The sequence below is a fragment of the Colias croceus genome, chromosome 6 (assembly GCF_905220415.1).
Source record: "Colias croceus chromosome 6, ilColCroc2.1".
Classification (NCBI taxonomy): domain Eukaryota; kingdom Metazoa; phylum Arthropoda; class Insecta; order Lepidoptera; family Pieridae; genus Colias; species Colias croceus.
The window spans coordinates 3,430,526-3,442,486 of NC_059542.1; the positions used below are offsets into that span (position 1 = coordinate 3,430,526).

Genomic DNA, 11,961 nt, shown 5'->3' on the forward strand with positions numbered 1-11,961 from the left:
AATATTCTCTGAAATAAGCTTATGGTAATCCATACTTATATTATAAATGCGAAAGTAACTCTGTCTGTTACTCAATCACGCCTAAACTACTGAACCAATTTTCATGAAATTTGGAATGGAGATATTTTTATCCCGGGAAAATGACGCAATCCCGGAAATCCCACGGGAACGGGAACTATGCGGGTTTTTCTTTGACTGCGCGGGCGAAGCCGCGGGCGGAACCTAGTAAAAAATAAATTGTTTTATTGAAACATAACATTTGAGTTGAATAGGGTTACTACATCAGATATTTATAATTCAAAATATTTATAGCGAGATGGAGGAAGAAGTAGAGACGCGCAGACACAGCCGCGCCTCTTGGAGTGAACACGATGCGCCGCCATTGCCGCCTAGAGTTTCTGGTGAGTAAAGTGTACTGTTTTATGCAGTGTCAGTTCAAATAAAAACGTTTGGTAGGTCCAGTTTAGGTCCTTTTAAGTCTTGTTGTCTAAAAAAAATTGGAATAATTATTGTATTCGAATGTGACTTTGACTTTGAATTTTGTATTTCAATCAATTATGAATTTATAGAAATGACTTCATGCACCTACTTTACTTTTGTGTTTGGGTGGTGTGTATGTCCACTTCACATATACCTATTACAGTTCGTTCCAAACTTGTTGGCGGTTCGGAAGTTAGCTGCGAATATACGAGCGCGTAGGTATCCGGCCCTTAACGTTGTTCCGCGGCAATATCTAAAATTGTTTTCTGCGCATCTGATAGTTCGATGTTCCGAGCCGCCACTAAGTTTGAATCGTACTGTACCTATATGTGTTGTGAAAAAAAGAATGGTTGTCTGTAAAGTTGGTTTACTGACGATAGTTGAACGTGCCAACGTCTTAAGCTTCTTTGTCGCTCGTTCCGCGCTCTCGCTTGCACTTCAAGCCTTACATGGAACGCCTCAGAGCGCGGTAACGCCGCATGAGTCATGTTTTGTGCGTGCAGCCGGCTCTATCGAATTATAAGACGTTGTCACGTCAATAATCTGTGCTGTCTCAGGTGAAAAACGTATATGGGGCGAAGCACCCGCAGTGCCGCGTCGTGCGGGCCGCAGCGCTGACGAACGGGATTCGGGAGTTAGCGTCGACGCGCATGCGTATACTAATGCGGATGACCATCGGCATAACGGTAATAGATAAATTGTTATATACATACATACACAGGTCTAGATAACACGACACATATACACACATACTCACAGGTCACAGGCAGCCATCAATAAACGGGTATAAGTAAACTAGCTTACCGCCCGCGGCTTCGCCCGCTTTCTCTAAAACGATTTGAGATTTATACTATCCTATCTCTCAAGTTGGATCGAACTGTTGGTGCGAATTTTATTATAATCGGTTAACTGGTTTAGGAGTCCATTGAGGACAAACATTGTGACACGAGATTTATGTATATTAAGAATAACGTGCTTCAGATATGACCCGCCGTAACACACGAGCATATACGCATGGATACATATCTACAACCAGATATAGACACACATAAAGCGTATATTTTTCCCTCCGTAGTGGGAGGAAGAGAGGCAGAGATGAATACATAAATACACAAGGAGGGTCAAATAAATAATCAGGCAAACATACGTAGGGCCAAATAGGAAGATACGCCAAAATACCTTAGCAAATAACCACTATAATACATTTTAATTATGTTACTTATAAATTCAAAACCAGACATATTGATTATCTCAATTCCAGTGGCGGTACGTTCATACAAGCCGAAAAGCCCGGCTTGCCTAAGGAATTCGCTACAGACAGGAAAATACCCAAATTCACTTTTGAATATTCGCGCGCAACGAGCAATTCAAAATTTGCTCCGAAATTCAATGAAAACTCACCTACAAACAATGTCGAATTCGAGTCAAACTTTTTAATTTCATCCTTCTTGCTATCTAAATAAGGTCGTACTTTGTATAAACAGTGCGGTGTCCTTCTTGAGTGACATATAGTTTTCTCGCTTGCACTCGTGGGCTTTTACCGGGCTTTGCGCTTATCTCTTCTAACGTATGAAATTTCGTTGAAGTAGCTACATACCTATCTATAGAATTCTATAGCAAAATCTATGGCCAACAAAGCCGGGCTTTAACAGTGTGAAGATAGTTACGATTGCGCGTCGCGCGAACGAACGTCGTGAATATTATTGTTAGTATAGTTTAGCGCGTGATTATACCGGTGTAATTTAGGTTAAGTTTTTCGAATTTTGTGATAAAATAAGTGTCGCGACGCAGATTGTATTGTAAATTGTGATAGTTTGCTTTGTGCTCAGCGGGGAAAGGTAAAATCATTAAACTTTACTGTAAAACAACAATAAATTTCTTCATCAAAACCAACTCCCGATTTGTGCAGTAAGTCACATAAACCAAATTTTAATTGTAATGTTTACGAATTAATCGATTTAATGAATGAGAATTGGTTAGAAGAAGCCTTCTGATGAAACTTGCACATATTTTGGTATTTACGATTCTTGCTAGTAGGTAATTCTTCCACGGAGCGTGCTTTCTCAGCGTTAAATCGAATTCATAGGTAGGTAGGTACGTATTTAAGAAATACACAAGGCCAAGAACGCCTTTCTGAATTAACGATGACTGTCATTGAGAAAGAGCTGTTAATTGAATTAAAACAATCACCTAAGTACCTACTTCTATTCCGATGTTAAGTATAAAATATTTCCTTCAGAAAGATCGGCGTTTTGAATTAGAATATAAATGATCTGTACAATATTTTATAATAATATAATGTCATACAGTTTTATATAATTTATAGATATAGATTTCAATATGATTGTAATGGTAAACGTTTGACTCAACTGTTTGCGGGCGCGCGTGAAGATTTAGAAGATTTGATTCGGTATGTTCACATTTTTTATAAGTTTTATAACGAACATAGGTACCTACTTAGTAACACAGTGTATACCTAATTCAAGAAAAGGGTACCCAGCAAACACTTCGAAAAATTTGGGCTTGCCCAGTCCTTACACCCTAGGCACGCCACTGCTCAATTCACAAATAGTAATCGTACATTTTTAAACTTTAATATATTAAAGCGGTATTATATTATACAATATATTTTATCATACAGTATGATTCTCTACGCGCAGGGACCATAAACGACCACAGACCATCTATGTAAGCAAAGATGTTAAAGAGCTTGATTTTATTTCGGCACAGGGAACCATTTCACTCATTAGAAATTGGCCCATATTCACACAAGCATGTATATTTTCATCCTATTGGAAATCATTTTTATTTATATGTGAGCAAAAAAAAAAATACTCGCATAGTTCATCTCATTTTTTTATCGAGCAGGCAATTTTATGCAATTTTTTTCACGTATTGTACCTTTATCATTGATATTTCATATTTTACTTAAAATAAACACATCACAACACGTCGAGTGGTGATCTGGGACGAAACAAAAGTAACATGCATCTGGTTGTTGTTACGGGTGGTAGGTGGAATGTTAAAGGTGATTATTAATTTTATGCACTCTTTCTACAAGGTTTCCAATATACACGGTGTTTTAGCAGAATGAAACAAAATTTGTTTAGGACTTCCTAATTTATATTTATATAGTAAAAATGAGTTTCTAAGCCTGTTTTGCAAAAACAACTGCACCATTCAATTCAAATAATACCTTATTGTTAAAATAGTGGAATGCGTTGAGAAACTTCATGTAAATATTATTTTCTCCACAACTGTATAAATAACCAACCAACAAAATAATGAGGCATATTAATCAATTTCAGATATGGATTTAGTCGAATCCCTGCGATACGAAGAGATTATATCCATGATGTCGGAGCCATTACGTGTAGACGAAGGTGAAACCCCTCCCCCCATACCGCCGAAAGGACTCGGACACCTCAGCAGTTTTGATTCGGGACACCATGAGAACGGCGAGTCACATTGTTAAGTAAATATACGTGAAATCACTGTGATATATCACATGTGATTTACGATGTAACAGCTCTTTTTAAAAGGCCAAAAGTTATAGGACTTTAGTTGAACATAAAATCGCCAGTGAAAATCGTAGTGATTTGTCACTAACATAGTGTGGAAACTACTTTTTAACCGACTTCAAAAAAAAGGAGGAGGTTATCAATTCGGCCGGTATATATTTTTTTTTTTTTTTTATGTATGTACACCGATTACTCCGAGGTTTCTGAACCGATTTACGTGATTCTTTTTTTGTTCGATGCGGGATGGTGTCGAATTGGTCCCATAAAAATTTTATTCGGCTAGGCCTAGTAGTTTTTATTTTATGAGCATTTTTGTCTGTACTCGATGACTTAATTTCAATGTAGCAAGTAACTTTGATTCACTTCCCGGTAACCGATTGAGCTGAAATTTTGTATACGAATGTAAATTGGATAGCGATGAAACATTATCATGACATGGAGCTGATCTGATGATGGAATCGGAAGGTGGCCATAGGAACTCAGTAATATATTGACTCAACTTTATCGAGTTTGGGCTCGTTTGATTCGTGTTGAAAAAAAATACACTAAAAAGTATTAAATAAAAATAACTGCGTTAAAAACAACCGACTTCAAAAACGGAAAAGTAAGAAATAAAAAAGATTTGATATTATTAATTACTACATATTATTTTTATGTGCTATTTATTAAATAGGTTTGAAGTCGGTGCCAAACACTAAGCACTTAGTATTAAGCCCATGCACCGACATCAAACCTTTTTAGTAAATAGCACATAAAAATAATATGTAGTAATTAATAATATCAAATCTTTTTTATTTCTTACTTTTCCGTTTTTGAAGTCGGTTGTTTTTAACGCAGTTATTTTTTGGCCTATTAAATCAGCTATTACAAAGAGATTATAATATGCATAATATCAGAACTTTGCCTAGACTTGGTACACCTCTGCAAAAAAATAAGCGAGTTGCGTGAAAAATCACAGTGATTTTGCACTGGAGGCAGTGCAAAATCACTGCACACACAAAATCACAGCATGTAAAATCGACCATTTAAGAGGTTAAATGGTCGATTTTACATGCTAAAAGAAGTTTAAGAAAATCACTGTGATTTATCACTATGAATTCATTGTGTACTCATAATTATGTTTTTCAGTAGGTCAAATGTAACTTGTGATTAAGTTTTACGCGTTTTAGAAATTGAAGAAATTACAACATCATGGCAAAGGAAAAAAAAGATTTTAATACATGTGTGGCATACACACATATTCATCGCGATATCAATTAGTTGTACAATCTTTTAATTTCTACACGTGCAAAGTACCACTAAATTAAATATTGACTGTTATTTTAGAGTTACACTTTGCTAATATTTTTAGCTTTGATTTATAATTGATGTATCTTTGATATTGAAAAAAAAATCGGTTGTCTGTAAAGTCGGTTTACTGACGATAGTTGAACGTGACAACGTCCGATTGTGCTTCTTTGTCGCACGTTCCGCGCTCTCGCTCGCACTTCAAGCCTTACATGGAACGCCTCAGATGAGTCACAGCGAGGTAACGCCGCATGAGTCATGTTTTTTCGTGCGTGCAGCCGGCTTTATCGAATTATAAGACGTTGTCACGTCAAAAAGTAACTCGAATAACTTTGAAATATAAATAAATAATTATATTTATATATATTTGATATATAAATAATTCTCCTAATACCCTCATTCTACTGTCATCAAATTTTTTCTTCTTGTATATAATTACTTCATTTGCCCGATTTTTTAAAGATTAACCATTTTATCTATTATAATAGTAAACCCTCATAATTATGATTTTTTTATATCGTCCAAATTTAACACTATCTTATAACAGAATATATCGTATTCAAATAGCAACTGCTAACAAAAAATGAAGTACTTTAGTTTTATGAAAGTTGGTCACTTAATTATAACTGGACTTAACATTTTTGCTCTAAGTTTGGCAAAGATTAGTTGATGATAATATTATTTATTTTTTCTAATCGTGCCATTGTTTGATATTATCATGAAGTATTAAATTTCATTATATTGTGTGACCAATATTTATTAATAAAGTACATGGTTGCATTACGAATTTATTTTTAGGTTTTAATTTAGTTAAATATACATTCACATAATATATTATATTTTTCTATTTTTTTATGATGTATTATTTTTTTAAGCTTTTTATCTTGTCATTTATGCACAACATTTATAATTATTTAATTTTATTATACTTTTAAATTCACTTTAAAACTTTCCAAAATTATGTTTTAAAACGAAATTGCTATTTTATTCAATCAGGCGTTAGTTTTCTCACGCACAAAGCAGTAATAGACTTGCAAACTATTCTTCGGGGCCAGAATACATTATTAATAAGATTTTTGAAAACCATGCATATTAAAAAATATACTTCTTCAATACAAGCTTTTACGCACACAATAAGGTTCACTCAATATTTTTACTCATAGTGTGATATATAGGTCTACCAGAATCTGATGGCATATTTTTATTTAAGAAATAAAAGATTTTCATGTGGCAACTTATTTGACAAATATCAAATTGGTTGTCAAATTAGTTGTCTTTTTTGCAGTTGATGAATAATTTTTAGGATTTTGTCTAAAAAATCTTCGAAAATGTCGCTGCGATCACAAGCGAGATGTGTTGTTTATATTGTTGATAAGAAAACATTCGATGAAGAAGGGTCCAACACATCACAATTTTCAATTTTGAAGATTTTATTGGTAAATTGGATTTACCCGTTTTGATACTTTAAATTAAAAAAATATTATATGTAGGTAACTATAATATTGTTTGTTGATTAGAATATAATTTTATGAAAACTTATTACAGGAGTTTCCAATACGGCTATTCTTCAAGTCAAAGCTGTCCAAGTCAATTTTATAATGTGTTTCTGTTAATACTTACGAAAATAAACATAGTTTTATTTTATTTTTATTTTATTTTATAAAAAAATATAAGCAGTTTTGATCTACATTATCATTATATCGATATTTTCACATGGCATACTGGTAATAAATATACAAATATAGGTATGTGTAAATAATAATATGTATTACCCAGTATTACCTGTATACTGTATAAAAGTAATATGTATAATTGTACCTATATTATACATGTACCTAATATTATGTAGTATTAAGTGGATATCTCATTATTAAGTACAGTATTGTCCACTTAAGTAATGTGACTAATGATATTGAGGACAAAATAAAAAATAAGCAGTATCAAGATCGTTCAGTCCATTTTCCCTAGGGTTGCACACTCAAAATTTTGATTTCCCTAATTGCCATCAGATTCTGGTTTACCTATAGCTTCCTTTTTGAACCGGCTTTTGCAACAAGTTTTTTAAAAGTTTTCTATTTACTATCATCTATATGTTTTATATTAATGTATCGATTCTGACTGTTTGGTCAAATTCATTTAAAACGTGTTTTTAAACATTTTGGAGAATTTAGCCGTAAGAAAATATTATTCAGTATTTAAGTTTTCTTTCATACACGCAATTGGAATTCACAAATTTTATATAATTCGTGAATTGAACTATTTATTTTATGAAATAAATGAAATTCCAACTTTTGAATCATATTAACATTTCAATGATATTTGGTGTGAAGTGACAATTCACAAAATATTTTTATTTTTGACCAACACAAACACAGTGCAATTTTAACATAATTATTATAATGCATTTTTGAGATTTTTAATAGTTTAAGTGGATGTTTATTACATTTTATCGTGTCCAAATATTAATAATATTGTATTATCGTAGGATAGATTTTTCTTTTCCTTAAATTTTTGGCTTTAAACTCGGATCTCTTCATTAAAAACGAAACATTGTAATGAGTACTTTTATATTATATTGGCTGTAATGAATTTTTAGCTCAGTATTTTATTCTTTTTTCCTTAATATTGTATTAGCTGGTGTTTTATCGTTAGATAATAGGATATCTTATTATGTGGCAAATATTGCAAGTGTCATAAAGTCTCTGAATTATAATCTAAGTTATTATCCTTAAAGAAAATGTTGCCATTACTAGGTGTTGTCACATCATTCGGTGTTGTCAGATTTAATACATATTTAATATTAATGTTTGATCATCCGACAAAATAACAATGTCTTTCCATTTACCAGGTGATATTTTGTGAAATTTACAATATCTTTTCTAAACCAATAGAATATAAGTGCTAGCAATAATTTGACTTTTCCAACGAACAATATTATATTATGATACATGTTTATCCATTAATGATAGTTATAATTATTGTATTTGTCATTGATTGTCTGTTTATTGTATTCTTATTACGTTGGAGTACGTTGGGTTTGGACATTATTTTGATGTGATATTCATGCGCATAGAAACCCACCGGAAATTATTTTTGTTAAGCAATTTTGTAAGTATAATAATTTTATTTTTTCGTTTTTATCATTGATGAAACATCCTATAATTGTTATTTTTAAAATACGCATTCTTATAGATTAAATTATTTTAATGTCACATTAAAAAATAATGTCCAATACGCCAATATAATGTAGTTACCGAAGTGAGGTGGTTTTGACTGAACTTATTGTGTAGTTGATTTTTGAATTATTTCCACGTCATTATTGTTAGACATTTCTCAGTAGTTCTAGTGGAATATAATACATTTTAATGTAATTTAATATAACCAAATATTTCTTCGGCTATTTTTGTAATGGAATTGTATGAACATTTTATTTATTCGACGCGTCGCTCAAAATGTATTGGGTTACCAATTAAATGTATGGTGAGTGTTGCCAGTGGATTATTTTTTTTTCCACTACTCCTATTTATTAAATATGTTATTTAGAAATATGAAGTTTTGGAGCTATATATGGGAACTATGTAATTATTTAATCTCTTTCTATATATTTGACGATGTCCATTGGCAATAGTCGAGATTATGGAGTGACGTAAAAGCGATCAGTACAAAGAGTAGCGGTTAGGTTAACGGTGTTGCTATAGTGAATTGAAATTGTATGCCATTTCCAAAAATGTATGCATTTGAGCGAAATAAATATTTAGATCAACGGATTAGTTTTATTTTTTACTAACACCTCCTACCCAAATTTACGATATTTAACAACGAACTTGACTCGTATACAATTTGTTATTCTTTGAGTAAAAACTCATAAATTGAGTAGTTAGCATATTTTTTTTTTGAATTATTGGAATATAAAAACATGATATACAAAGCCACATAGGCCCTTATTAATTCACGTATAACTGAAATGAAATTTCTCGTATTCTACGCTGAACTATAACTGTTGTTGGATATCTTGATCCACTGTACAATTTGTTGAACTCTATTCATTATATTACGCAGTTTATATCGTAACGTAACATAAAATGGAAAGTGCAGTAAACGCCTACTGCCATCGGGTGTTGTCATGCGAAACGATTATTGTATTTAACGAGTGAATTTCGAAGTAATAGCCGCTCTTAGGTTATAATTGAAGGTAGTCGCGTCGATTGGCCACGCCTTGATGTAGACGAGATTCGGTTTGATGGATATGTCTAGAGATATAATTTTTCTTTGCGTTGAGTGTAAATAATTGGAATAATGAAGTGTAAAATTTTGTATTGCCGATTTACTTACATTTTTTACTTACAAGTGGCAAATTATAATTTTTAAGTATTATTATGTTGTTGCCAGAAACGACAAGTTACTTTACAATTGAAATAATGAGTCACTATCAATTAATAATACCTCTTTTAAGAAAATAAAATATACATTTCCTCCAAAATTATTAAACAAACGTATATAGTATCTCATGAACGGTTTTTAAATAACTATCTCGTGTGTATCGAAGAGTTGTTCAATAGCCACGCCCCTCTGCTGCCCTTAATGGATGTAGAGAGTGTTTGACAAAATTTGACACCTTAATTAGAGGGAAGAGTTTGACTGACTCGTGTAGGATGCAACCTGGCCTTTACATGTATAGCTTGACTCCAAGCTTGACTCATATGTGTAATTTAATTTGCAAGGCAAATAGTTCATAGGAATTTTTGAATAAGTACAAATTTTCCCGTTTGATTAAAGTTTACACTATCTTATTCCCACTGTAAATAACTAAAAACAAATCTATAAAATGAAGACCTATTAGTTCAGTTAGTATTTCGCAACGGCCATGGCAAATAAAATATTTAATCTTACAATATTGTATATAGGTACGTTTTGTTACTTTCCTATTTGGTTAGGCAGTAAATTTACCGAAAACCAAAATTGACAGTGAAATTGTAAGTCAAAGAAAATTTTGCGGAATATCCTTAACTGTTATCTTTTGTGCGGAGAAAAATTTAACTACAATGGCTGTCGCTTTACCGATGGAATCCAACCCTGAGGTGATGAACAAGTACCTCCAAAAGCTAGGCGTATCGAGTAAATGGAAGATGGTCGATGTTCTAGGTTTGGAGAAAGATGCTCTTCAATGGGTCCCACGTCCGGTCCTTGCTGTTCTTCTTCTATTTCCCCTTTCAGAAAGTTACGAACAGCACCGCTCTCAAGAGGAAATCGAGCTAAGAAGCAAAGCCCAGGAAGTCAACGATGTGTTCCACCTTAGACAAGTACTTAGCAATGTATGTGGAACAATAGCACTAGTTCATAGTGTGGCCAACAATGCACATACGATTGAAATAGAAGAAGGCCCATTGAAAAGGTTCTTGAATGACGCTAAAGGTCTTGATGCAGCGGCCAAAGGAGCTCTACTAGAGAACTCTGCTGCTCTGCTTGATGCATACAAAGACTTGGTAGGAGGTGGTAATGACGAAACCGATGTCAATGAAGCGTCTAATCATTTCGTAACTTTCATCCATAAGGATGGAAAGTTATTCGAATTGTACGGCAGAAAATCTTTTCCAATAGAACATGGTGCTACAACACCAGAAACGTTTTTGGAAGACGCTGCGAAAATATGTCGCGAATTTATCGCCAGAGAACCGGACAATATTGGGTTCAATGTTATTGCTCTCGTTTCTTCTGAGTAATATATTTGATGATTAATTTTATTTGGTAGTGAAATGTTCATGAACACAATTAGTTTCATAAAATAAATAAGTTCTTTTATGGATCATTTGTTTATATTTTTCCCTTTTAGCTTTAAGTTTTGTATAAGTAAATATAGGTCTACCAGAATCTGATGGCATATTTATAATTAAGAAATAAAAGATTTTCATATGGCAATGTTATTTGACAACTATCAAATTGGTTGTCAAATTATTTGTCTTCTTTGGAATTGATGAATAATTTTTAGGATTTTGTCTAAAAAATCTTCGAAAATGTCGAAAAAGCCGCTGCAATCACAACAAGAGATGTTGTTTATAACGTGTATGGAAAAACATTCGATGAAGAAGGGTCAAACACATCACAATTTTCAATGTTGAATATTTTATTGGTAAATTGGACTTACCCGTTTTGATACTTAAAATTAAAAATATTATAAGTAGGTAACTATAATATTGTTTGTTGATTACAATATAATTTTATGAAAACAAGAGTTTCCAATACGGCTATTCGTCAAGTCCAAGCTGTCCAAGTCAATTTGATATTGTGTGCATCTGTTAATACTTACGAAAATAAACATAGTTTTTATTTATTTTATAAAAAAATTATTAGCATTATCTAGTTTTGATCTGCATTATCATTACATCCATATTTTTACATGGCATAATGATAATGAATATACAAATATAGGTATGTGTAAATAATAATATGTATAACATAGATAAAAGTAATATGTATATTATACATGTAAGTATGTACCTACATAATATTAAGTGGATATCTCATTATTAAGTACATTATTGTTCACTTATGTAATGTGACTAATGATGTTGAGGACAAAATAAAAAATAAGCAGTATCAAGATCGTTCAGTCCATTTTCCCTAGGGTTGCACACTCAAAATTTTGATTTCCCTGATTGCCATCAGATTCTGGTTT

At 32.5% G+C, this 11,961-nt stretch overlaps 2 protein-coding genes across 2 annotated transcripts in view; both read left to right on the top strand.

Annotated features, from left to right (window-relative positions):
* The window catches only part of LOC123692841 (dedicator of cytokinesis protein 3), a 61,438-nt gene extending 57,334 nt beyond the window's left edge, over nt 1–4,104 (top strand). The window contains exons 33-35 of the mRNA XM_045637639.1: nt 313–401; nt 1,038–1,166; nt 3,789–4,104. Of these exons, the coding sequence (XP_045493595.1) occupies nt 313–401; nt 1,038–1,166; nt 3,789–3,955 (385 nt within the window). The 3' untranslated portion in view covers nt 3,956–4,104. The remainder of the gene's footprint in view (nt 1–312; nt 402–1,037; nt 1,167–3,788) is intronic.
* A 6,130-nt stretch (nt 4,105–10,234) lies between these two features.
* Nucleotides 10,235–11,089, top strand: LOC123692840 (ubiquitin carboxyl-terminal hydrolase-like). Its single transcript, XM_045637637.1, has one exon. The coding sequence runs from the start codon at nt 10,331–10,333 to the stop codon at nt 11,006–11,008; it is 678 nt and encodes a 225-aa protein (XP_045493593.1). The 5' UTR covers nt 10,235–10,330; the 3' UTR covers nt 11,009–11,089.
* The last annotated feature ends 872 nt before the right edge of the window (nt 11,090–11,961 follow it).